Raw genomic sequence first — 27,318 nt, forward strand, 5'->3', positions numbered from 1 at the left:
AATCAGGGTGAAATCCTCACATCCATTGAACTCCCATTAATTTTGCCATTAAGTTCAGTGGGGCCAGGATTTCACCACAGGTCTTGTGTACGTCAGCACTTGTATGCACTTTGATACTCTGCCTGCATATCTGTAATTAGTTGTAGTCATACGTCTAAATTAATCTACGGGAAACATAGGAGTAGTGAAATATTAGCCATAAAAGCTATTTGTTCGTAATCTAAATAGCCTATTTCACAAAGAGACTATTGTTAAAAATAAAAAGTTACTGTAATACAAATGATCTTAATTCATTACTATCTTCCAAAAATTTGCTTTTGGCAAAAATTTCATAAAACACTCTCTGGCAAAAGACAAAGGGTATGCATTAGAAAGGAACAGTGTTAGCAGTGTGTTACTTATTGAGATGGTTTAATTTATGCCCTATAGGTATTAGGCCACAGGTTTCCTGTATGATATTAATTTATCATTACTGAATTAGTGGAAATGTTTACTGTTATACAGTACTGCAGTGCATGATAATGCAATTTGTGAAGGAATAGTAAAGGAATGGTGCCAGCATAACATGGGGCCAGTTCCATAGTTGTTACTCCGGCAGACTTTCCATTGAAGCCAATGAAAATTATGTCTGAGTAAGGAATGCAGGATCAGTCCTTTGATAAATGATACAATTTAAACTGATCATCAAAACTGCAGGAGGAACTAAAATGCCAGTACTAATTTTAAACTATCAGATGCCCTATTTCACTACTTGAAGACACACAATTAGTTGAATATAGCCTTCATTTCTGTTGTGGCAAATTCACTACATTTCTCCAGGCCTGGATCTTGCTAACTTCCTCTTTGCAAGGACACCCCTGTGCCCATGTGAAGTGGTTGGCAAGAGCAGGCCCTAAATTCTTCACAAAGGAAGATGAGCTTCCCAACGGTCGCTTTCTGCAGGCTTGATGTGAAAAGCACCCACTGCTGTCAATGAGAGCTTTTCTTGGGTTTGGAAAATGCAGTTGGGCCCTATTTCTTGATAACAGGGCTCAGTGCAGTTAGTCATCAGTTACTATTATCAATAGTATTGGCCTTTTGAAATGGGATTATTTCCAATGTAAATGGTGTAATCTCTTTTTAATGGCTGTTCACGACTCTCATTAGTGCTACTGAGCATTGCATGCACAAATCAAGAGATGACTGTACCTCCTTATCTTTTACCATTATCACCAAGAAACCAATTACTTGATGTATTGTTGACTATTTTAAACATAAGTAGCTGAATAGTTATTAATGCCTAAGACTGAATCATCACAAGCAAATCAATTTTAACATTTACAGAGTAGAGAAAAGAAAGTTAACTGACCCACTTGAAGCTTTAAAGGAAAAGTACTTGAGACCTTCCCCAGGATTCTTGTTTCATCCGCAAGTAAGTATTTTTGGAATTTCAGTATTGTAAACAAATCCTGTTGATGCTTCAAAGCAGGTGCAGAGAAAAGAATGCAGTCTGAGTTATTTTCGGATTTCCTAAAACACACAATTTTTCCAATGTCGTTGTGGTGGGAAAACATTAGCATGTTCTTTGTGATGTTTTGCAGTTAAACCATCATGTTCTGGTTGTAGCGGGACCCAAATCTGAGCTACATGTATGTTCTAGAGCTCCCTTCCCCACAAAATTAGAATGGATCAAACAAGATGTGCTACTACCAAGTTGTGCTTCTGCAGTCTCCCCACTGTGGCCAATGGCAGTGGAGGGATCATTGTGTCCATCTCTAAGCAATACCTAGAGAGACAATGGAATTTGGGGCCTGATCTTGAAAAGTGGCTTCAATTTTTACTGCTCAGTTTTGCACCCTCAAGTAATTCCCCCTGTAATTAATTGTGGGCACTAATGTTGCCATATATAAGTTTAAGCACAGGGTGTGTGGGTACAGCTGCATATTTGGAGATATCAGTGATAGCATTTCCACTTCCCGTTTTTTGCAGATACATAGTGGGGCCCACAAATCTGGGCACCCCAAGTAAAAGCCTTTATAAAGACCAGGCTCTTTCTATATACATATATAAAGACACCCAGAAAGGACACAGTACAAACACTCCCATTCCAGTTGACCACAGAGCAACTGCATGGTTTCAGTAACTTTGTAGAATAACTGGAAATAATATGTGCTTGCAATACATCCCCTTTCCATGCCTGAAGACATTCAGTTAACATTGTGCGATGAGGCTATTGTGTGGTTCTTTGGTCATATGCTTAATGTCCTGCTGCTCATTTGCTATGTCAAGAAAATAATAGGCCTCTTTCAACCATGTGGGTCTGTACATGGCATAGAAACGGTTAATGATCGCCTGGATCAAAACTCTGCATTATTTGCAACCTTGTATCATTGCTTATCCTGTATTGTGCCAGTCTGACAGGGTGACTTCACTTCCCCATCTTGGTTTAGTGCTTCGAGCACAGGACAGGGGAGTAAGGAACTCCCTTCTCTGATATTTACTCCCTCTGAGCTCTTGGGTAGGCTATGGAAACTCTCTGCTTCAATTTAGCATCTGTAAAATGGGGATAATAATGAGGACGCACCTACCTCATGTTGTGAGGCTCAGTTACTCAAGTGTGGGATTTTTTTGGCTTCTGTGTAGAACAGATGTTGCCATGCCTTAGCACAGATACATGAGAGCAATGTTCTTGCACAGCTGGAAAAGGAAGAAAAGCACTAAGGTACTGACACTATAGGAAATGAAGGGAATAGCTGATGCTAATCACGAAGTATTACAATAAAAATTTACCTGATAGAGTTTCAGCAGAATATACAGAGGTACTATATTTACCAAAGCTGCAAGGCAACCAGACAACCTTTTCAGTCTCTTTATGAAAGTGCTTCCAATTTCCATTTCAGAGCAGTTGATACTAACAATCAATACACAGAAAGGACCTAACCCTGCTCTCAGCCACAGTGGTGTAAATCCCAGTTAACTTCACTGAGCGTCCCCTCTGGATTTGTACTGCTGTGAGTGAGAGCAGAATCTGGCCAGTAATCTCAATTCAGAATGTTTTAGGGCCTTTGCTATCTCTTCTCCTCCTCCTCCTCAGCCTTTAGCATGACTAAGTGAATGAAAACAGGTTCGAGCTGCAGGATGGGAGACTTTGTGGTATTGCAAAGACAAAGTAGGCATACATTTTCTAGGTCTGTTTAAAAAAAACAGAGTAGTTAAGGAGCCTCACACACAGCTATGATACATTTACAGAGAGAACATTTCAGGTGTTGCACTGCCTGGTAGAAATTCAGTGATGGTCAGGTCCTCAGCTGGCATAAATCTGTGTAGCTCGATTGAAATGGGGAGGGGCTTCTAGTGGTTTTGCTGGAGAAGTTTATCACATTTTGGTATATTTATGTTGCTGCTGGGGTACTGTGATCTGTGGGTAAATGATGGAGTCTGTTTATGTATGCATGTATTCTTCAGGGCTTGTCAGAGGTGCCCACGGTTTGGATTGGACACGCTTTTATATAGTGCAGCAGAAATCTAAATAAATAACATATGAGGAGGGAAGATGGAGGAGGGAGTTAAAGGCATACAGTTGACATAGGATTTCAAGAGAGGATGTGCTAGGCATCTAGGGTGAATGCTTGGCTCACTGAGGTCAATGAGAGTTTTGTTATTAACTTAAATGGGGTCAGGATTTCACCCTTAGTGTTTTCTTCACAGAGAACTTGCAAAATTCCCTGCTGGTATAAATGAGGGAAACTTTTTGAAGTCAATGGAGCCACACCCATTTACACTAGCAGGGAATTCAGCCTGGGATTTCCAAACATTTTAATGATATTGGGGTAAGCGCTCTTCTCCATTGTCTGGTAAGAAGAGGAGCAAAAACCCCAGAAAACCCGAGAGGAAGTACAGAGTGATGAAAGGCCAACATATTGTATCTCTTCCCATCATACAACCTCTTGTTGCCCTTCTGTGACTGCAATGTGGGAGGTCAATGCTGCATGGCTAGGGGAGGAGTTGTCATTTTTTAATAATATATGGAGATATACCTATCTCCTAGAACTGGAAGGGACCCCGAAAGGTCATTGAGTCTAGCCCCCTGCCTTCACTAGCAGTACTGATTTTGCCCTAGATCCCTAAGAGGCCCCCTCAAGGATTGAATTCACAACTCTGGGTTTAGCAGGCTAATGCTCAAACCACTGAGCTATCCCTCCCCCTTTAGAGAATCATAAATTATGGCTGAGTTAGGCAAGTCATTCCCACCGCACAGTCTCTATTTAAAATGGTCGGGTCCTATATGATTTTTCTCTACATATAATATATTTCTCTTTATTTTTACACCTTGTCTCTTCTTTCCCTGTCCCCTTCTTTGGCCAGCTTCATGTTCTGAGGTTTTCTGAAGTAGATTATAAACTCTTTGGAGCAGGAATTGTGTCTTTATTAATGCCTCTAATGCACAGGTATGGCACTATAGAAAATGCGGAATAATTATGGCTTTTCCATATTTCAGAGAGGGTGTGGGATGGCAGCTGGTGTGAGACAAATCAATGGCAGCATGGGTTGCCTTGCTCTGAGAGAATCAGAGGGACCATGGGCAAGTGAAGCTGACTTGTCCCCATAGATCTCAACCTAGTGTGAGGATGCCATTTGTCTGTACATCGTATGCCCTTTGGCCTGAGTGAGAATCATTATCCAGCTGTGTAAAGTATTACCCTGCCTAAAAAGTGTCCCCTTGTACCATGTATAGGGATGATCTATAATGAACCTATCATTTTTTAAAATGGTGTTCCTGGGTTATATCAGATGATGCCATATTAATTTGTATTAATTTCTTTAGCTGTACTCTGTTACAGAGTATTCATTCAAAATATACAGTGAGATAAATGATGTACATTTATAGCAATTCACACATTATCATACAGGCTCTGATTGTGCAATAGAAAGAATACATGGGAACAGCTGGTCTTCATTTTTCATCATTTATCTGGGTGCTAGGGATGACTGCTTAGCTTGTAAGAGATGGTGTGACATGAAGTCTTGAGTGTAATGTGCATTTTTAAACATAGCAAATGAAAATAAAAATGCTATTGCACAACCTGTCAAATCATAAAGGGCTAAAGTCTGCCCTCTTATCAACTTCAGTGGAAACCACTCCCTACATCCCAACGTAGAATTTGACCCAATATTTAGTACCAGAGAGGCAAATTAGCCAAGCAACCTTTTTTGTGGGTATACCTATTGTCCCCAGGTTATTAATATAATTGCAGATTCCACCATGTATTTTCACTTTCTAATGGTAGGGTAAAATTATCTCTGTAAAAAAAAATGTGAAGTAAATTCAAATATTTCCATTTTTCTACAAATTCTTAATTTTATAGCTACATTTATTGCCTGGAGTTTTTCATTTGCTTAAGCAAGAGGTTAATTTGCAGCCTTGTAATCAGATGCTATGAGAGCTATGGGATAGGCTTCTAAAATAGATTTTTAGACTAGAGGAGAGAGAGAAATATTAAGGTACAATTCCTATAGTTGTTACACAGTCCCTGCTCAGAAAAAATTCCCCTTAAAGCCTAGGGCCCTAAATCTGTACAAGAATAGGTCAGTTGGTCATATTTTGCAATAAATTGCCACTTCAAAGATTGCATTTAGGTAGAGTGTGCCCAAAAGCAAACAATCCACTCACTGTGAAACCTTAGCTAACTTCACAATAGATTGATTGCAATAAGGGTTCCAATGCAGGAATAATGTGTTGTTTTTGTTTCAATTTTGCTCCCAGTTCCAATTGCCTGATCAAAGAACTTGGGTAAGTTATTTGCTTATATTTTTGATTTAAACATTGTAAAATAAATTGCATAAGAAAAGCATAACATGAAAGATAACCCTCTGCATAGTTATGGAGTATGCCACGTGCTTTCCTACTGAATGTCATAGCTGTAGTGGATAATATCTTGCCATGTCACATTGGCCTTCTTCCTACGTAATCCTGCAGTCTATTCTTATTGAAGGCAATGGGAGTTTTGCCTAGGTAAGGACTTCACCATGTGGCCCTTTGGATGTATTTTAGTGAGGCTACTACAAGCTATTTGCCTCCAGGTTATGCTGAAAGTTTAGGCCTCAAATTTTACCTCCATTACAGGTATTATAATCTGATGATCAAAATCCTCTGGATTCTAGACTTTAAAGTACCCAATTCAGCCCTTACATCACAGATACAACACACATTGATTTGGGGCCTTTGGGTCCAATTCTTCTTTCATGTAGGCACATGAAATGAATGAGAACAGGAGCATGAATGGGGTAAAATTGAGAGTAAGCTTTTTCCCCCTTTAATCTCATATTTAAATCCAGTACCAAATTGATGTGGAAATCGAAATAGTCCTTTTAACTACTTTTATAATCCCCCAAATAACACAGTGTTTTGTTCTTACTTTGCTGCCCCTGCAGCAGCTGCAATTAACCAATAACTACTAATCCCAGAATTCTCCTGACATCCTGGCTTAGGGGCTACAATAGGAGAGTCAGAGTCAGGAAACCAATGTTCTGTTCTGCTCATTCACTGTGACTTGAGATAGTGTCTCAAGACTAAGGCCAGACTTTCATAAAATGTGGCCTGAGATCCGGACACATTTTTTCATGCCTACTTTTGTGCACAGAACGACTTCAGCAGTGTAAAAGAAAAAAAAGGGGGAGGGGCATTTGCACATGCAAATGAATAGTTAGATGCCCAAATGCTCATTTGCAACCCAAGTACCACAGTTAAGCATACAAAAATATTTGTGGACCTTAGTCTTACTTTCTGTAAATCTGGCTTTTAAACCCTCTATTTCCCATCTGTAAAATGCAAATAATGATAATGATACTTACTCATCTTCATAAAGTCCTCAGATGTAAGGTGCTATTTCAGGGCCTGATTAATTCCCATTCAAAGCGGAGACTGATGTCAATGGGCATTGGATCAGGCTCTACGTATGAAGTATTATTAGTGATAGCAATGAGCTGACAATGATGCGCTCAATGGATGGAATTTAGTCCCTATGCAGAGGGCCAGCAAATGGCCTATGCATCACTTACGCCCTATTTTTGAACTGGAACCCTGTTTTGAGGAATTGATTGGGACTGGAGAGAACTCAGGCGCTGTGTGCTGGCCCCATTCAAAGTGATGAATTTCACCCGTGATAATTTGGCACGGAAGAATCAATTTAAGTGGCCATAGGCAATAAATAGGTGTAAAACAGAAATAGACAGCACAGCTTTGACATCATCATAGATGGCCCCAGACATTTTTTCGCTCGGTGGAGTGAATTCAAAATGGTGTCATTTAAAGGTGTTGGGAGGATTAAGTGACTTGTAAGATGCACTCTGGATCCACTATGCTTTTAAAATAACAGCTCTGTATTGTGGTAATTATGCAACAGACAAAATCTCAGTACATTCTTTCTCTTCCACCCTCTCTCCCTAATGTTGGCTCTGTCCCCAAATTTATGTCATCGGACTATTTTCTTTTTTTGTCCTCTAGCCATGATGATGGTTGAACAGCTGCAATACAATATGTATTGAAAGCATACTGTTAAACTGATTGGAGGAAGGTGCTGATTTATGGATGGTTTTGTCTCCAATTTGAAGGGTTTGAATATGTCACTTGAACCTGTATATCTCAACTCATGGCATCCTGGTTCATCTATTTTAAGTTTATTTAACGTTATTTTTCACTCTGTGGCACGAATCCTATAGTCCAGATCAATTGGAAACACTCTATTTTGAATATAGTCAATCTGCACACTTTATAATCCACCCCAAAAACTTGGCACTCTGTCCCCACCTCTCACTAAAGTTTAGAAGCAGTGTGCTATAAAGACATCTTGTAATTCAATTAGGACTTCATTTGCAATGAAGAATTATGATAAATAATTAAAATAGTTGTCCATATAAATAAAAATGCATTTTGGGATGAATTATTCATGCTTTTTCATTTGTTGTTTTTATTATAGGCCAAGATCTGCACTCTGTTACACCAGTTTAAATCTAAATCAGCTACATCAGTGTTAGTGGAGACTCTGGATTTATACTGGTATACCTGAGATCAGATTTTGGTCTTTACTTGATACTTCACAAAATTTAGTCATTCAGTCTCGGTCATGAACATGAATGTGATGAAGTATGGGATTGCAGTACAACAAATTGACCAAAAGTCATGCTTTTAAAAAATCATTATAGTTTTGGGTAGGGAGGTAGAACTGCTGACCTTTAATCGTCAGGATTTTGAAATTCCTTTAAATAAGACGAATAAAAATAGAAAACAAACGTTTGTACAATCCTTTCCCATGAGTTATGGCCATAAAGTCAGTTGTTTTTACGATAATAGCATTAAGGATTCTAATTTGTAAAACATTAGGTCATGCACGTCATTGATACTAGTTTCTAGATCGTTTCATACTATCAGGTTATCCTTTAAAATTTTTTTTTTAAAATAAACCCTCCTTTAGGTATGTCACTGATTTTCTGCTGCTGCAAATAAATCTTAAGACAAATGTCTGAGACCCTTGTTGATGATATCTAGCCTGTTGAAATGTTTATAAATACTTGTTTTATCCGATTATGGTAATGTCTGCCTTTTTGGGTCAGCGCTAGGGAATTGTAACTACATATCGGTTTGCGTCAGTATGCGGTTAATAGCCTCTTAGGGACAGGAGGGAGGTGGGGGTAAAGCTACTTCCTTTTCCAGACATCTGGACTCAGATAGAATCAACAACTCTCATATATGTAAATCAAAAAATTACAGTGCTTTATAAAATACTGCCATTCACTGATCTCAGATTAGCAGCAGACATTACTTGTCCATAAGGCAATAACTTTATGTAAAATATGTAATGCAATCTTCTTGCTCTCTTACCTCCTCAGCTAACTTGCTCTGTAGACGTATAAATTACACTAATTCTACACTAAGAATCAGATTGTGCCTTTCCTCCCCCGACAACTGCACCACGCAGTGGCCAGTGTTCCCTCAATACAAGGAGTGCTCTCTCTTAGCCTGACCTGGGGTGCAAGCCACCCCAAAAGAGGTGGAGAGTGTGGGGCCATGCTCTGTGCTTCATAGTGATCAGTGAACATTCCCGGGGGTCTGATCCAGAGCCCATTAAAGTAATTGGAAAGATGTTCATTGGCTTCACTGGGCTTTGGATGAGCCCTCAGGTACGAAGGGGGAAGCATAGTCTATTGTCCAGAGAGGTGGTGTGATAGGCATGCTCCCCCTTTGTTCCTGGGAGTACCAGAAGCAATTGTGCTTCCTTGTGACACAATTCCTCCCAGAGTCACCCAGGGGTGGCTTGGTTCTTCACTGTCTCCAAGGTATGGCTGTACCTTGATGGCATAACTGAACCCTAAATACTCACTTGAATGGAGAGAGATCAGAATTTGGTATAAAGATCTGCAGAAACCCATTCCACTTATAATGTGGTGCAGTGCCCTGGGCAGTCTTGTGATAAAGAATCAGATTATCTGTAAATTGTGGAAGGGGAGCATCTTGGTGTGGGAAGAGATTTTGGATTTGAGACCACAGGCTAGAGGAAGTGAATCCTGTTTCAGTAACTATCTACCTAACCTTCCAGGGTGGGTGTCTGTCATGCTGCTAAGTTACCCTGCTGGCAGATCAGTGTTTCACTGATCATTGCAGCCCCTCCATTGTTAAGACTGAGATTTATTTTGTTTGTCCAGGAGCGCCCCAACTACTCAAAAAAGAATTTCCACTTCAAATTTTTGCAGGAAGGGCTAGAGACCAGTGATCAGTTACGAGAATCTGAAGTCATTCAGACATGCTATTTTTGGGGATATAGGGCTGCAGAAGCTACAGCAGACCAGAGTAGGCCCCTGGTTCCCTGGGATCTACCATGGATCACAGGAGGCCCTGTGGACTTTAGAAGATCTATAGGGAAGCAAAGCTGGGGAAGGGGGATTAGGGCTCGAAGTGTGGAATCTAGAGTAGCAGGAAGCACCTGAGATGTAGTGAGGAGCTGATTCATCGAGGTCAGCTGGGGAACCAAGGACCATGGTGTGTTCTCTCCCTTCCTGATTCGCAGTACAGTCATGCTTTCAAGTGTTTCGCTTTATTTTAAATCCAACATCATCTCTGAATCTCCTGAGTTGCTAATGGCTGCTACTTTGATAACTATGCCATTCCTGAAAGGTTTTCTTACCTTACATTGCTGCTATATCCTTTAATCCTCAATTCTACCTTAGAGGGGTTTTTTTGTGGGGGGGGAGAAGGGAAGAGGATCTGCTCTGATGGGGAAACCGCGACCCTTCCTTCTAGCTGAGGCAAAGTGCTACCGTAGCCAGCATTAAGATGCTGAAAGGAAGGATTCACTGATAGCTTTTATGTTGCTTCAGTGGTTCTCGGCGATGAGTGGAGGGAATACAAATGGGCAAAAAGCATATGTGCAAGAGGAAAGAAGGGAGTTAATAGCTTACCCTTCCCTCACTTTTACCCCTTCTTTATTTCAGGGCTGGCTGGCTGCAAAGCAAAGGAAAGCCGCCCATTTTAATAGTCATTATTTTTCTTATTACCTTTTAAAAATGTGCATTGTTTGGATTCTGGGAGCTATATCCTCAGCTGATATAAACTGGTATAACTCCAATGACTTCAGTGGCACTATATTGATTTACACCAGTTGAGGATCTGACCCCAAATACTTAATATTTCCTCTTGGTGATGGTGCATTTTTTTAACAATATAAACCATGTAAAGTAACTACATTCTACATTCTTAAAAAAACAAACAAACAAAAAAACCTTATAGTAATTCTCATGGCAAGGCATGTGTTTCTAAAAAGCTATCATTGCTTTCCAGTAATTGGAAGTGCTTGTACTTTCTGTGAATAAGAAACTAAGGACCTGATTCTGACCTCACACTGGTGTAGCCCCATTGACATCAGTGAACTTAGTTCTGATTTGTATCACTGCCAGAGCAGAATCACGCCCCAAAGCTGCAAATAAAATAATGATACTAAGATGACTAAGTCATTTTAAATGTAAATAGGAAAATAGTTTATTTAATATATTACTGTAGGGATTCATGTATGTGATAAATGTTGATTTGATCAAAAAATGATTTAAAACCCCTATATAATGAAACTGACTTGAGTATTACATATACATAAATAAAACATTTATTATCCTCCTCAATGCACTTATTATTCTTCACCATAAATATGTACTATCATAACCCATGCACTGTCTTGTCAGTGCTAATCAGCCTGAAGGCCAAAGGTCATTTTTCATTCAAGCCATCTATTCTCTGCAATAGTAAAATATCAGAATGGTTACTTGCCAGGAACAATTAGAAGGAATTAAAGGCAGTGGAAATACAATCATAAATGCTTTAAGAATCGATTCTGAGTACAGAAGAATATGAAGTGGTATAAAAATAAATATATGGTGATGTTGAGCTGTATGGGTTGATAATGACATTGCTCTGCTGAGAAGAATTACCTCCTATCCCAGAAGCAGCATCATTACATATCTCAGCCCTGTGATCAGTACATGTCAAAATCCTTCATATTGACAAATGTGCTGTCCACTTGCATCTATGGAGAATGTTTTAGCAGCTGAGTGATTATGAATCAAACCCCAGAGCTTACAGCCCCTACTGCCTCTCAATGCTTTCACATTCGTTGCCTGACAAGTAAATGTATCTTGACTTCCCTCTGTGCTTTTTTGCACCATGTTTGATGAAAGACATTTGGCAAATTGGCAGTGGTACCCTGTACATTGCAATTTGTAGTGTGCATTAGGAGTCTGAGCATGAAATGAGAGGGCAGGCTATGAGGCAAAGGGAAAAACAAAACCCTGAGCTAACCAGAACATGAATAGTCATTTCAAGAAACAAGCGTACAATTTTTTTTGGTAACAAAAGCATCAAAATCAGACCAATCACACCATAGACTTTAGAGGAAGGTTCCATGAAAAATATTCTGTCTCTTGAATATTACTTTATTAATCCTAAAGTGTATTATGAAAAATAATCTCCTTGCACTTTTCTGCCCCCCCCCCTTACACCAGTGTAAATCAGGAGTATTTCCTCTTAAGGAAGTGGAGTTATCCCAATCTGCGTGAGAGGCAAATCAGATCCTTCTGCAACTCTTGCTCATCCTTAGTATCGGTTAGTTTCAGTGGCATTACCCATGTAGTAAGCTACTATTAAACACTGGCTAATGAGGCAGATTTGGGTTCTTACACTGGGATAGTGTAATTCCATTGACTTCACTAGAAATGTTTTTTTATTTATGTTGTGGGAAGAGAGAGGAGAATTAGTTTGAAGAGCCTTAAAGTAACTTTCTCCTTCTTTGTAAACTGCGTAGGCTTTTTCCTTTAGGCTTCCATTCTATCAGTTTTCTCAGAAGACTGCATGGTGGTGTGCCTTTTATAATCTTGAGTTGTAGCCCTGTGATTTTTGAGGGGGGAATGAGATGAGGAAACTCTTATTTTCAAATGTTACCGTGTTCTGCAGTGTTGCCAAGGTTTTCAAACCTGACAGATGATTTGGGGTAATTTTTTGAGGTGCCAAACCTGAGACATCTTCAAGGGGCCTGAAAGTGCTGAGCACCCACACTCTGAAAATCAGGTTCCTTTAAGGTGTCTAAGGTTGGGCACCCAAAATCTGAGGCCTCCAAAATCACTTTTGAAAAAGTTGGCCATAGTGCTTTTTGAGTATTATTATAGAGTATTTTTAATGGATGGAGTGAGGGCAGTCAAATCAGCCAGCATATGAGATTAGAACACTAAGAAAGAAATCCCTAAACAGTTAAAAAAAAAAAGGGGGGGGTAAATTTTGTTAAGAGATCACAGTATATATCAGTTCCTGCTTAATGGGAACTGATATATCGAGTGTGTCAACACCTGTGGCCTATGAGGCTAATTCTGCCCTCCTTTAGATTAGAGAGTGTAATCCCACTTAATTCTGGATTTATACCATGTAATTCAAATCCAAATGTGACTTGCTATCTTCAGGGTCACAATGTATACACTGGGTCAGATTTATATCTGAAAATTGCAGGTGCTAACTTAAAAAGAATCCTTCTGCTACCAGCTACAGGTACTTTCCAATAAGACTCAGCTTCTCCAAGGGATCATTTTTAGAGGACATATCCTTTTTGTGGTATGTGCATGTAAAGTCAGATCTTGTTCCCATTCAAATTAATGGCAAAATTCCAGTTGATTTCAGTGAGAACAAGAATCCTTGCTACAAGACAACTCCAGATCACCCATTATTTTTACTTGATCAAGCCCAAGTGTAGGATCTGCCTTATACAGAGTTTGCAAATAATTACTATAGGAACAAGAACATTAAAACAATGTAGCCGAAAAGCATAGGAATCTAAACTGTAGTGCAAAAAAAAGTATTTGAATGTAAATATTTTATAAGCCTTCATACCAATTAGTTTAGATCTCATACAGAATTAGTTATTCATTAGCATGTACAGAAATTAGGAAATAAGATCTGCTAGATGAACAGGAACTGGCAGGTACTGTATAGCACTGCTGTGGAGTGATCTATTGTCAGTAAAAGTTACTTGTCTTATTCAAACTCTGATAACATAGTTTTCCATCACTTTGTCCTACTCACAGAGTGAAAAACCAAAATAGTTTTCTACGCAGTCATTTTTTGAATGGAGTTCCTTGTGTTTAGAATTATCTGTACAGAAAAAGAGCACCTTCACTGTGATGTTTTCTTTTTTTCCTTTCCTCTTGCAGATGTCAGCTATAGAAAACATGGCTGAAAAACTAGAGAGTTTTAGTACCCTGAAACCAGAAGCTAGTGAACTCATACAATCTGTCCCTTCCATGTTCAACTTCCGAGCCCCACCGAGTGCCCTACCAGAAAACCTCCTGAGGAAGGGCAAGGAACGCTATACCTGCAGGTAATTGCTGAGCTAATCATGACAGGGTCTCCTAACATCTCTTCTCTGCTTTCAAAAGACGCTGCTGTTTACTTTAGAAATTACTCCTGATTGGATGATTAATAGAGATCATGGAAAGTCTATAGTATTTCAAAGTGCTCTTTATTCAGTCAAACGCAGAAACAGCGTTTTGTTTTTTTGTTATTATATGAGGAATTTGTCCTACATCACTCGAGTTTGATAAATGAGGCTGAAAATACTGCATAAACAAGCTTGTTTCCAAATTTCCTCATCACCTTTATATTAATAAATGCGCTTTCACTATTAATTTTTCTGATCACAAGCTACAGGGCTGCTTTCCTCAGACCATCTGCCTCTAATGTCAGAAGGGATCTTTCACAAAATATATGAATTATAAGGACATATGTTTACAACCTTAACAAAAACTATAAGGTCATAGTCATTGCATGTATGAATGAAGTCAATCAGAATTTTGTCAATGTGAGAAGGATCAGGGTCATGCTTGTATAGCTTGGTATGAAATATAAACTGTATGTTCAAAATATAGGGCCAAATCCTGAAAGCTTCTGAAAGTGTCCTTTATGCATGGCACCCGTAACTGACATTACCTTCAGAGGGAGTTGAGAGTGCTTATTACCATGCAAGATTGAGCTGAAGGTCCTTAATGTAACTGTTCTAATCATGCAGTTTCTTGGAATGCTACCTGGGAGCCTTGAGGAGGTTTTATTGTTATTATAGTTCCCTGTGAAATAGGGAAATGGTGGAATGATTTTTAAAATTGCCTTATTTAAGTCTCTATATCATCTCTAGAATGCTAGGGTATTTGACACTGGCATATCAGTTTATCTGATCTTTTTGAAAACATGTCACCTTTCAAGACAAGTTGTTATAGAAACATACCTTGATGGATTAGGTCTTTGAATCTTGTCTGCTCTGATCCTATTCAATGCACAGAATGATGTCACATTTGCTGACACATAGAATAAGTGGAAAGAATTGAAATCTCCTTACCTCAAACCAGAATCCCAAGCCTCGAATAACAGATTTTCATGCTTCCAAAACATGAATGTGACAGATATGGAATTAATAAGGTTAGAATTTTGGAAGGTAATTAAAACTAATGTCTATTTGCATAAATGTGCAAGGAAATCCAGCAAGTGCCAGTAATTCAGGCTTCATTCATGGGTTATTTATATTTGTCTGATGCCTTCTTCGAATCTTTTAAAGGCCTAAGAAATCCCAGTACCATACAGAATTCATTAAATTATGGCTGTGCATCTGGTGCATTATGTAGTTCACAATGAAATAAAGTCAGCGGCGATGACTTTGTCATATAAACTGTTTTCTAATCACAGATACTGTGGCAAGATTTTCCCAAGATCGGCTAACTTAACACGTCACCTGAGAACGCACACTGGAGAGCAGCCTTACAGGTATAATAACATGTGTTTGTGGTCATGAGCATGGCCTAGTGTTTACAGCAGGGGAATGGGAGTTCAATATTGTGTTTTGTCCCCAATTCTGGCACTGACTCATTACAGGCTTATTGAAATCAATGGGAGTCTTTCCGTTGACGTCAGTAGGTTTTGAATCAGGCCTTCAGTTCCTTTGGGAAAGACACTTAGGACATGTCTACACTGAGATGAAAAAAACCATGGCAGTGAGTCGCAGAGTCTAGGTCAGCTGACTTGGGCTTGCGCGGGCTTGGGCTGCTGAGCAATAGAATTGCAGCGTAGGCATCAGGCTCTGAGCCCTCTGAGCCCATGAGTCAGTGGTAGTCTCCACTGCAATTTTATCACCCTGTAACCTGAGCCCTGTAACCTCACTGTCAGCTGACCCAGTCTCTGAGACTCAGTGCTGCGGGCTTCTTATCACAGTGTTGGTATACTCTTAGGGAGAGATTTTTCAAAGCTGCCTTGAAGATTTAGACGTCTCCTATTAATTTCAATGGGAACTGTGTGTCAAGGCAACTTGAAAATCTCAGCCCTAACCATCTCCATGCCTCAATTTCTCAATCTGAAAAACAGGAACAATAGTACTTGCCTCCTTCACAGAGGTGTGGTAAGGAGAAATTAGTGTCTGTAAAACACTTTGGGATTCTGAGTATCATTATTAGCAAATGTTTTTAATTTTGTTCATAGTATTATTTGCTGGTTGGTGTGTGCGGATTTAGGAAATTTAATGTTCCCTCTCCTTCCTATGTATGCAAAGACACTCCATTAATTTTAAGGGTCTGTGAGGCAGTGGTCTAATTTAGCTGTTGGCTCCCAACTCTATTTGGGCATGTTCACTCACAAGGGTAGGGGTGAGGAAGGATATTTACCATCCATTATAATGCCACTTCTTGATCAAGTAACAGAGGGGTAGCCTTGTTAGTCTGGATCTGTAAAAAGCAACAGAGAGAGTCTTGCATCTGACGAAGTGGGCATTCACCCATGAAAGCTTATGCTCCAATACATCTGTTAGTCTTAAAAGTGCCACAGGACTCTCTGTTGCCACTTCTTGATGAGAGTCTCAAAGCTCAGCTCCTTTTTGGTCGATGTTACCAGCAGGGTGTGGGGTAGGGACTTGAAGACATGAAGTTATTGAAAATGCTTTGACAATATGAGTCTCCCACCTGCCTTAACGCACAGAAATAGGATCTCCTATAGCAGTGATTCTCAAACTTTCACATAGCAAGCCTCTGAGTGGGAGCCCCCCTTATCAATTAAAAACATTTTTATATATTTAACACCATTATAAATGCTGGAGGCAAAGCGGAGTTTGGGGTGGAGGCTGACAGCTCATGACCCCCCATGTAATAACCTCGCAGCCCCCTCAGAGGTCCCGACCCCAGTTGGAGAACCCTTGTCCTATAGGATCTCTTATCCAGAGAAGAAACTGGCTGTTGTAACTACAGAGCACACCGGTAATCAATCCAGCCTAGTGCCCTGCCAATGGCAATGTGCTATATGCTTGGTGTGTTAGTGGAAGACAAAACCTTTCTAATGCACCTGACCTAACTTGAGGGTAGGAAGAGAATGCCACTTTGACCCCAGTGGCATTATTTTGCTCCTTACCAGCTGTACTGTTGGTCCAATTAAACTTTCCATAAGCTTTTCGGTCTTCCTTGAAAATCAAGATTCTATCAAACTACAATTGTACTGCAGGATACCCATAAAAATCCAATGAAAAACCATGTGATGTTTACCACTTATAGCCTTCTAAAGGTTGTATGTGTGTAGGGTGGAGGATGGGGGGAAGCTCTTGCTGCAATTCTATATATTGCACTTTTTATTTCAAAGCACTTTGCAAACTATGGTCAAAATCCTCCCCCACATCCCTTTTCATGAGCAGGCCCCAAATAATGTAGAACTGTATGGGAAGGGACAAACACTGAAGAATCCATGAAGAGGGGCTGTACGACTCCTTGAGTGTGACAAGAGCCATATTTTTAGGCAATTCTAAGAGGAAGCACATGGTGAGGTATAGGTAGTCTCGGTAATGATCAGTGATCGCCGCACAGATACGCTGGTCTTAGGCCCCACTTAGAGACTGCAGAAACCTGTGGCCACTACTGCAATGGAGAGTGGGATCACCTTGACCAGCAAACACAGGTTGAAATACAACTTACCCTGGCTACACAGAGGATTTAAAACTCATTAGTTAAAACATGTTTTTAAAACAAACAACACCTGGCCTAGACCACACCAAAACCTTTCCATGTTCTACCCCAGAGGTAGTAGCATCTCAGTTGTGAGTAAGAAGATTCCTGTATTCCACATTCAAATTTTGTAATTGCTTTGGGATCTTGCAGAATAGAAAGTGCTGTATTAAATGTAAGATGATATGATTATTTCAGAATTCATCCATAATAAATACATTCCAAAGATCTTATTCTGGATGGACCTGTGGATTGGTGCTGACTTTCCCCTTGATTTCAGTGGGTGTTACGGGTGCCCCGCATCTCAGGTTCAGGCCCTTAGTAGATGTAGCTATTTAGACACATAACAGGTGGGTTGGTCTAACTCTGATCCCACTGATGTCAGTGGTAACAGAATCCCACCCACTGCACATGACTGACATTTGAGGATAGGTGGTTCAAAAATGCTTAAGTGAGGGAGGCGCACAAGTCCCATTGATTTTCAATGGAAGTCATGCTCCTAAATCACTTGGGCACTTCTGTAAATCCGAGCCTAAAAACACAGCAGCATTATTTGTAGTGTTTATACTTAATTCAGGTGCTCCTTAGATTATGTGATTTAAAACGAAAAACAGTTTCAAAGATGGTGGTGTATAGATTTACTTCCTGTCTAATTTGAATTCTTTCTGAACTATATATAATTACCAGAAACATAGTTGGCTTTACTCCCTTGCTGACAAGCATGTGTATCTGCTATTAATATCCATGATAGTTATGCACATGTAGAAATGAGAATTGAAGCATTAGCTTATTGAAAATGAAATATTCATTGAAAAACAGTTGGAAGGAAGCCAAGTCATGTTCCAATAAAACAAACACACAAATTTGTGCACTTTAGGACCTGTAAAGAGCAGAAAAAGCTCATTGTTTGTGATGCATTTTTTTTTCTGGGGTCTTTTTGGGAAATGGGATTTGAATCTAATTTTATTCATGACTGAAGCTGCATCTTGAAGCGTGTTACGCTCGTCCACTACATAAAAGCCAGAAACAATTAGAAGCATAATGGACAATTTCTGCACTGAAAAACTGATGCTGTTCAGAGTGTAATGGACATGTTTTGAAGCACAGGAAAAGTAGAAGATTGAAAAACTAGGGTGATGAAGACTATTGGCTAGTTGCCAGAAAGAGAATTTGGAATAGTTAGAGTATGTCTTAGTAATGGCTTAAAGAGCAATACAGTAAAGGCTTTAGGGACTCCAAATCACTACAGAGTATGAAAATTGATGCCTCTGGTACCAGAGTGATAGACTAAACTACCCACATTGGCACGGTATTAAAGATCTGGATTGTTTATTGCTGGTTTTTGGAAGATAACTGAATTTTCTTTGGGATTAGCAATTGAGCAAACTAATTCCTCAAAAAAAGATTTAATCACACAGTATAATTTTGCATAGATAAAATGGCCTGTTTTACCTTATTTGAGTATTAGAAGGAATTTGTTTCATGTTTTTTCCAAAAGTGTTTAATTGTATTGTATTGTATTGGCAGCACATGAAACAATAGAATTATGCTCTACTGTTTTTCAAACTCCTCAACTTTGCAGGCAATACTTTTAAATACATGGGAATCAATCATCCTAACTAATTTGATGCAATTAAATCAGAAATATTATGCTTCTTCCTAAATGCAGTATTTGAAATTTTAAAAGACTCATGTGGATTGAAGCTGAAAAGCTGACTATGTGAACAAAACCTACATCCCAAGAGCCCAAATCCTGCAGTTGTTTTTTAGGCAAAAGCATCCTTCATTTCAAGGGGAGTTATGTCCAAACACAGAGTGCAGAATCAAATCCTAATACTGGGCCTGATCATAAAAGATGTTGAGTGCCTCTTGGCCCGGATCCTGTGAGGTGCTGAGCAAGCTCAACCGCAATTCCTTTTAGCTACAGTGTATGTTAAGGCTACTCAGCACTTCACTGAATTGCACCTGTAGGTCACGAGTCAGTGGAGTTCATAGAACAGTGGTTCCCAAACTTGTTCAGACATTTTTGCAGGGAAAGCCCCTGGCGGGCCGGGCCGGTTTGTTTACCTGCTGCGTCCGCAGGTTCAGCCGATCGCGGCACCCAGTGGCCGCGGTTCGCTGCTCCAGGCCAATGGGAGCTGCTGGAAGCGGCGGCCAGTATGTCCCTCGGCCCGCGCCACTTCCAGCAGCTCCCATTGGAGTGGAGCAGAGAACCACGGCCATTGGGAGCCATGATCAGCCAAACCTGCTGACACGGCAGGTAAACAAATCGGCCCGGCCCGCCAGGGGCTTTTCCTGCACAAGCGGCGGAACAAGTTTGGGAACCACTGTCATAGAATCATAGAATATCAGGGTTGGAAGGGACCTCAGGATGTCATCTAGTCCAACCCCCTGCTCAAAGCAGGACCAATCCCCAACTAAATCATCCCAGACAGGGCTTTGTCAAGCCTGACCTTAAAAACCTCAAAGGAAGGAGATTCCACCACCTCCCTAGGTAACTCATTACAGTGCTTCACCACCCTCCTAGTGAAAAAGTTTTTCCTAATATCCAACCTAAACCTCCCCCACTGCAACTTGAGGCCATTACTCCTTGTTCTGTCACCTGCTACCACTGACAACAGTCTAGATCCATCCTCTTTGGAACCCCCTTTCAGGTAGTTGAAAGTAGCTATCAAATCCCCCCCATTCTTCTCTTCTGCAGACTAAACAATCCCAGTTCCCTCAACCTCTCCTCATAAGTCATGTGCTCCAGCCCCCTAATCATTTTTGTTGCCCTTTGCTGGACTCTTTCCACTTTTTCCACATCCTTCTTGTAGTGTGGGGCCCAAAACTGGACACAATACTCCAGATGAGGCCTCACCAACAGAGTTCCACCTGTCTGAAAGCTCTGTGAAGAAGCAGAGAATTGGACCCCTCAGGTGCCATCCTGTACCATTTAGGTCAATGAGAGCTTTGCCTTTGACTGCAATTGGAGTGGGATCGAGTTATAGTTATCAGCAAATCCAGAAAAGAAGAAAAAAGTTTAAAGGAGAGAATTTAGGGTCTGAAGTGTGTTTTGAACAATAATTTTACCCTTTATTCTGATTATTATTCCAGTTACTAATAAACAATTTATTTTCCTCTCGTTTATTTTTAGATGCAAATACTGTGACAGATCTTTTAGCATATCTTCTAACCTGCAGAGGCACGTCCGTAACATCCACAATAAGGAGAAGCCATTCAAATGTCACTTATGTGACAGGTGTTTTGGTCAACAAACCAACCTAGACAGACATTTAAAAAAGCATGAGAATGGGAACATGTCTGGTATGTAATCATTTTCCCCTTTCACTGCACCAGAGATCTATCCAGTGTTAATATACAAGTACATCCTGCTCATTTTCAACACTGTCTTTGTGAAATATGCACCATTTGTTCTCAGCTTCTGGGTACTGGGAGTGTGATTTTCAAAAGTACCTAAATGATTTAGGAGCACCAATCCCAGTGATTTTCAAGGTGCATAGATTTTTTTTCTTTTTATAACGTAATGCACTTTTATGGGTTTTTTTTTCAAGCCAGCCATATTATTTTTGGGCCTGCAAAATGATTTTTCATGCAACCTCCATGATCACACTGTTGTCAGTAGAAGGCCTTGCCTTAGAGTTCTGGGGAGTGCCTTCAGAGTTATTCTTGGCATCCCCTAAAATTTTCAGACCACCTGCAGCTGAGAAGAACTGGAGCCTCTCTGCTTCTGTCCCCACTGCCACAAATTGGACCAGGTCCCCCACAAAATCAAGAGAGCCACATCTGAGGATTTCATGGGCCATGAAAGTAGCACTAGGGTTGGAGGAGGGAGGGGGATAGTGAGACAGTGTGTAGTTGAGAAATCTGTAGACTTTTAAAAAATGACTATCTGCATTCTCTTTAGTTAATTATCTACTTAACTAGAAATAATCAAACACATGTATCAAATGCAGGGATTGTCTTTTCCTTGATGCATATAGATGCCTCTCATTGATATTCCTGGGTGTTATCCAATTATAGACCTCAGTAACTAATCAGTAATGTGCATTTTCAAAACTATACTCCAGAACCAGGAGGTAAGATTATGTTCCATTTGAAACCCCGGGTCTAACATGCAGGTTTATTTACTGACATTACTTATGCTACAGGGCGACAGGAAAGAAAAACACTGAAATTTATATTTAAGTAAAGGCAACTGCTACGAATGTAAACCAGAGAAATAACACCCAGTATGCAAGCAGTCTTTGTGGCTGCCTATCACATCAGCCCTTTAGACTGAAAGTTCTACCAAATGTCCACTATCCACGAATTAAATTGAAATCCAATGTCTAACTATTCCCCATGCAGAGAATTGGGCCCTGCTGCTCCTCTCATATGAGTCCGATAATGAGTAAATTACTAGACTCCTTTCTTAGACCTCAGCCTCAGCCCTTTTGGAAACATATGCAATGGACTCAACTACAAACAGTGGCTGGAACGGACAGGGCTAAAGCCCACCAATTCTGAGTAACAGCCTATTGGTCCTGGCGGAACTCACCAGAGTTGGAGACCTCCTGGACTATGACCGGGGAGACTGTCTGGATCCCCTGACGCTTGCTCAGCGCATGGGACTCTCCAGGCCTCATACTCCCCATGTACATTGGCCAAACTGGACAGTCTCTATGCAAATGAATAAATGGACACAAATCTGACATCAGGAATCATAACATTCAAAAACCAGTAGGAGAACACTTCAACCTCTCTAATCACTCAGTGACAGACTTTAAGGTGGCAATTTTGCAACAGAAAAGCTTCAAAAACAGACTCCAATGAGAAGCTGCTGAACTTGAATTAATATGCAAACTAGATACCATTAACTTAGGTTTGAACAGAGACTGGGAATGGCTCGGTCATTAAACTAATTGAATCTATTTCCCCATGTTAAAGTATCCTCACACCTTCCTGTCAACTGTCCGAAATGGGCCATCTTGATTATCACTTCAAAAGTTTTTCTCCCCTGCTGATAATGGCTTCTCTTAATTAATTAGCCTCTTACAGTTGGTATGGGTATTTCCACCTTTTCATGTTCCCTGTATGTATAAATATCTTCTTACTGTATGTTCCATTCTATGCATCTGATGAAGTGGGCGGTAGCCCACGAAAGCTTATGCTCAAATAAATTTGTTAGTCTCTAAAGTGCCACAAGTACTCCTGTTCTTTATACTCCCAAGCGCGTACTTCAGAAGGTGAGGGCCGCTTTACCGCCCACTGCTTGGATTTTCCTCAACCGGGTCCTGCAAGAGGGCATGCCTCACCCACCCTCCACCCCAGGCCCTCTGGACCTTTTCATCGGGCCCCAGCCCGTGGACCTTCCTGGCCATCTCGCCCCTTTACTGTGAGCCGGCTTCCCGGGTTGCAGCCGGTACAGTTCTGGACCGCACCAAGGAAACATTTGTACACGCTCGTGCTCCACACCATTCACATCCTCACCCTTGTGCCCTGCCCCATAGTGTTGGGACCTCCTGCCACCTCTGGAGGGTGAGGAGCCCCGGTGGGCCAGCCTATATTCCACCCTGGTCCTGAGGCCCGCCGGGGATATCGGTTGGCGGCTCCTTCACGGAGTCGTGAGCATGGGTGTGTACTTGGCGCGGTTCACTCCCCTCCCAGACACCTGCCCCTTTTGTGGCGTGAGGGAGACCCTGGCGCACGTATATCTGGAGTGTGCCAGGTTGCAGCCCCTATTCTGGCTCCTCTTGGATATATTATTACATTTTTGGTTGCACTTTTCCCCTCACCTGTTCATCTACGCACTTCCTATCCGTGGCCCCACAAAGTCGCGGGACCGCCTTGTCAACCTCCTCCTAGCCCTGGCCAAAATGGCCATCCTCAAAACCAGGGAGAGCAGGTTGGCCGATGGGGTTTCCTGCGATTGTGGGGCCTATTTCCACTCTTCAGTCCATTCACGCATCCGGGCAGAGTTCCTCTGGGCAGTGTCCGCTGGCTCCCTTGACACCTTCGAGGAGCAGTGGGCGCTGTCTGGGGTTCTCTGCTCGGTGTCCCTGTCAGGTTTCCTTCATTTAGCCCTGTGACCTCACTCCTGTTCCTGTCATCTCCTTAGTTGTCCCCTGCAATTATTTGGAATCTCGGACCTGTGGATCCTCCCCTTAGGCTGGGGGGAGATCCTTCAGCAGTGGACGGGCGGAAGTTTCCTGGATCCCAACAGGGCCAACATTTATTTAAAGGCTTTGTATCTGCCTGACTTGTGAAGTCAGGTAGACTGGCAGGCTTAAACAAGCAAATCACCCCTGTTCATAATAAGGTGTGTCCTTGAGGAGGTGGGAACCAGCATTGTTTTTCTAATGATTACAGCACAGAACTTGGAGTCAGGACTCCTGGGTTCTACTTGTCTGTCTGTCTGTCACTGATTCACTGTGTGATACTGGGCAAATCACTTAAGACCCAATCTTGGAGTCACTGGGAGTTTTGCCATAGACTTCAATGCAAACAAGATTTAGCCCTTAATTTCTCTGTGCCTCAGTTGATCCATCTGTAAAATTGAGTTAATAAAACTTCCCTACCTCACTGGGTGTTATGAAGTTTAAATAATGTTTGAAAGTGCTTTGAAAGTGTCAGCCAAAATGTGAAATACATAATCACACACAGATTATTTTGATTACTATTATAAAAACTGTCTTAGGGATTTCATATTCGCAGCTGTCGTAAAATGATGCACATGAAAATTTTATTTTTAAATTAGTTGTAAAGGATTAAATGTATGAAAAATGCAAATGACCACCCCTCTCTCCAATTTTACCTTCTTGAAGGTACTGCAACATCTTCACCTCACTCAGAACTTGAAAGCACGGGGGCAATTCTGGATGACAAAGAGGATTCTTATTTCACAGAAATTCGGAATTTCATCGGCAACAGCAACCACAATAACCAATCCCCAAGAAATTCGGAAGAAAGGTAAGATGTGACTGTAGTAAGACAGCTCCTGAAGATGACTATATTCCTTTCCCAAGTCATTTCCCCATGACTGCTATTTTGAGTATTATGGATACTGTAAAAAGGAAGTTGGCTGAGTTGAACCAGAAGTGATTTTAGCATCCTTGCTGTCATAATTGTCATATAATCAGTTTAGCAAAATAAGTGTGCTGATATCAACCTTGATGGATAAACAAAAGCCTGGAAACAAAGGAGTATATTCAAATGAGCAGGTCACAACTTTAGTTGTATACTTACAGACCGGAGCACATAATCTGGTGATAGGCAGCAAAATCCCTGAGTACAGCAAATACCAGGCATCAGGACACACCTTTTTAGTGGGTGGCTGTCTATTTTTATCAGGGCTTCCCAATTTAAAGCTACCATACACCAATTCTCATGTCCACTTAAGCATACTATAAACTGCCTCCATTTTGAATTCACTGAAAATCACAGACCCAACAGCATTAACAACCATGTGTGGAGAGGATTAGAAAGAGCATTGTAATCTAAAGGTAAATGGGCAATTAACAAAGTGGAAGAAGTTAAATTTAATTCCTTAGTACAAATGCAAGGCTCTTACTATGGGGTCAGTCCTGCATAAACTTACTGCTAGGTAAAGTTCTTACTACCAGGAAGTCAGTAGTACAACTACTAGTAATAATAGTCCACACTACTCTAGCCATATGAGACTCTCTTTCTGTCAGGGTATGATTTAAGTACATATGTAAATCTAATTTTTCCTTAACTATAAATAAGGAACAGATAATAGCTTCTAAGAATTTTCAGCTACTATAAAAATATGGCTAAGCATAAAGGCCATGAGAGATCTTGTGTGCTTCTAATTTTAAAGGCTACCATACTGAGCGTATATGAACCATACACCCTATGAAGTAGTATAAAGGCTCCAACATTGTCTGCCTCTTTCAATTAATTTGCATCAGATTCTCAATATCAGAAATTGTTTGCTGATAGTGAATACGTTCATCCCCCTTTTCAATTTCTAATGTGTCTTTATGCTGGAATCAACAATAGTAGATGTAAGACAAATATTCATGAAGGCAACTGATTAAATTATTACATGTATATCCAAATTTCATTCCATCTTGACTGGCAATGAGGGTTGTTCGGTTTTTGTTTGTTTGTTTGTTTTTTGTTTTTTGCACATCTGGTCTCAACATGTCTCAACAGGAAGGCAGTAAAGAGAAAAGGTTGATGGGTCATACAGTGTTTCCTTTCTAAATTCAGCACTTCAGACTATTTTTGATGGATGTTTTATCCTTGGCAAATTACTGCACTTGAAAGTATAATTAGTGAATCTGTTTTCTTAATCATATGGCTTTCGTTACTTTGGTTTTAGTCCATTTCCCTTTCATTTCTAGCAGTCCTAATTTAGCATAACTAGCAAGTTGGCAGTTGGATCCATGATTAATAATATCTTGTGTCTGTCCAAAACATGTCATCATCATCATACTTAGATAAAAGTTGTTAAAGATATCTGTTCTTTGGCGCTATTTGAATAATTATCCCCTATTTCCTTTGCAGTTCAACTATCTTGACTCAGTGCAAACTCAGGGATTCTGTCATTGTGTTGCAAATAGATCACTTCCTGATTTTTTTAATAGGTTGTCAGATATGAGTGATATTGGTTGATAATGGTTACTGTAGTGTAGATGATGAGATGTGGGGGATTTTGACCCATTGGCGGGCACAACTGGAACAACTTTTTAATATGCCATAAAGGCCACTATGTGGGGTCAATGATTCACGACTTGGACAGTTACCGAATCATTCCCAGTGTAGTTTCAAAAGAGTTAGCCATACGATGATTTCCTGGAAAAACTAAGCGACAGCAAATAGATTAAATCCCATTGCATGTATTCAGGAGCACAATGACCCTCGAGGAATGCAGCCAGCAGGACTGGCAGCTTTTGGTGAGCTAAAGCTTAGGGTTAAGAAAGTAAAGATGTTATAACAATAAACCAAACAAATCAATATCTAATGTGTTTTCATGACACATCTTCCTGTGTTAAAATTCTCGGTATATTCTGTATCATGCAGTGTGGTTTAAGTCACATATAAATTCACGCTAACTCTGTGCAGGCAACAAAGTTCCCATTTTTATAGCTGTACTCCTGGAAGGCAAAGGGCCACTCCTGCAATTAAAACAATAAATGAGCCAACAGTGCAGTGTTATTTCTTATATAAAAACACTGGGCCAGATACACAGTTTAGTATAGGTTGACATAGCTCCACTGACGTCAATGGAGTTACGCCAGTTTACACCAGCTGCATATATGGCTCAGCATGTATCAATGTATACATTTTTGTGGCAGAGCTGAGCACCTTTAACTCCCATTTGAGTCCATAAAATTTGAGCACCTCCTGAGTTACTCAGCATCCTCATAGACTCATAGACTCATAGACTTTAAGGTCAGAAGGGACCATTATGATCATCTGGTCTGACCTCCCGCGTGATGCAGGCCACAAAGCCGTCCCTACCCTTTCCCTTGACTCTGCTGTTGAAGTCCCCAAATCCTGTGGTTTAGAGACTTCAATTAGCAGAGAATCCTCCAGCTAGCGATCCCCGCCCCATGCTGCGGAGGAAGGCGAAAAACCTCCATGGCCACTGCCACTCTACCCTGGAGGAAAATTACTTCCCGACCCCAAATAGATACAGGATAGACCCCTTAATCAAACACGCTACAGAGTACAAGACTATAGTTCAGCATGAGCTCAGTACCCTTTGTAGAATACACCTCTACCCCGATAAAACGCTGTCCTCGGGAGGTAAAAAATCTTACTGCGTTATAGGTGAAACCGTGT

At 40.6% G+C, this 27,318-nt stretch overlaps 1 protein-coding gene across 16 annotated transcripts in view; it reads left to right on the top strand.

Annotated features, from left to right (window-relative positions):
• The window catches only part of MECOM (MDS1 and EVI1 complex locus), a 465,287-nt gene that overhangs the window by 433,117 nt on the left and 4,852 nt on the right, over nucleotides 1-27,318 (top strand). For 13 of the 16 annotated variants that reach the window (XM_005299229.4, XM_024102542.3, XM_065557809.1 and 10 more), the window contains 6 exons: nucleotides 1,324-1,411; nucleotides 5,744-5,770; nucleotides 13,714-13,880; nucleotides 15,236-15,313; nucleotides 20,660-20,829; nucleotides 24,330-24,474. In XM_005299229.4, coding sequence (XP_005299286.3) covers nucleotides 1,324-1,411; nucleotides 5,744-5,770; nucleotides 13,714-13,880; nucleotides 15,236-15,313; nucleotides 20,660-20,829; nucleotides 24,330-24,474 — 675 coding nt within the window. The remainder of the gene's footprint in view (nucleotides 1-1,323; nucleotides 1,412-5,743; nucleotides 5,771-13,713; nucleotides 13,881-15,235; nucleotides 15,314-20,659; nucleotides 20,830-24,329; nucleotides 24,475-27,318) is intronic. The other 3 variants (XM_024102538.3, XM_024102539.3, XM_024102543.3) reach the window with 1 other exon arrangement.

Source organism: Chrysemys picta, chromosome 9, assembly GCF_011386835.1.
Source record: "Chrysemys picta bellii isolate R12L10 chromosome 9, ASM1138683v2, whole genome shotgun sequence".
Classification (NCBI taxonomy): Eukaryota; Metazoa; Chordata; order Testudines; family Emydidae; genus Chrysemys; species Chrysemys picta.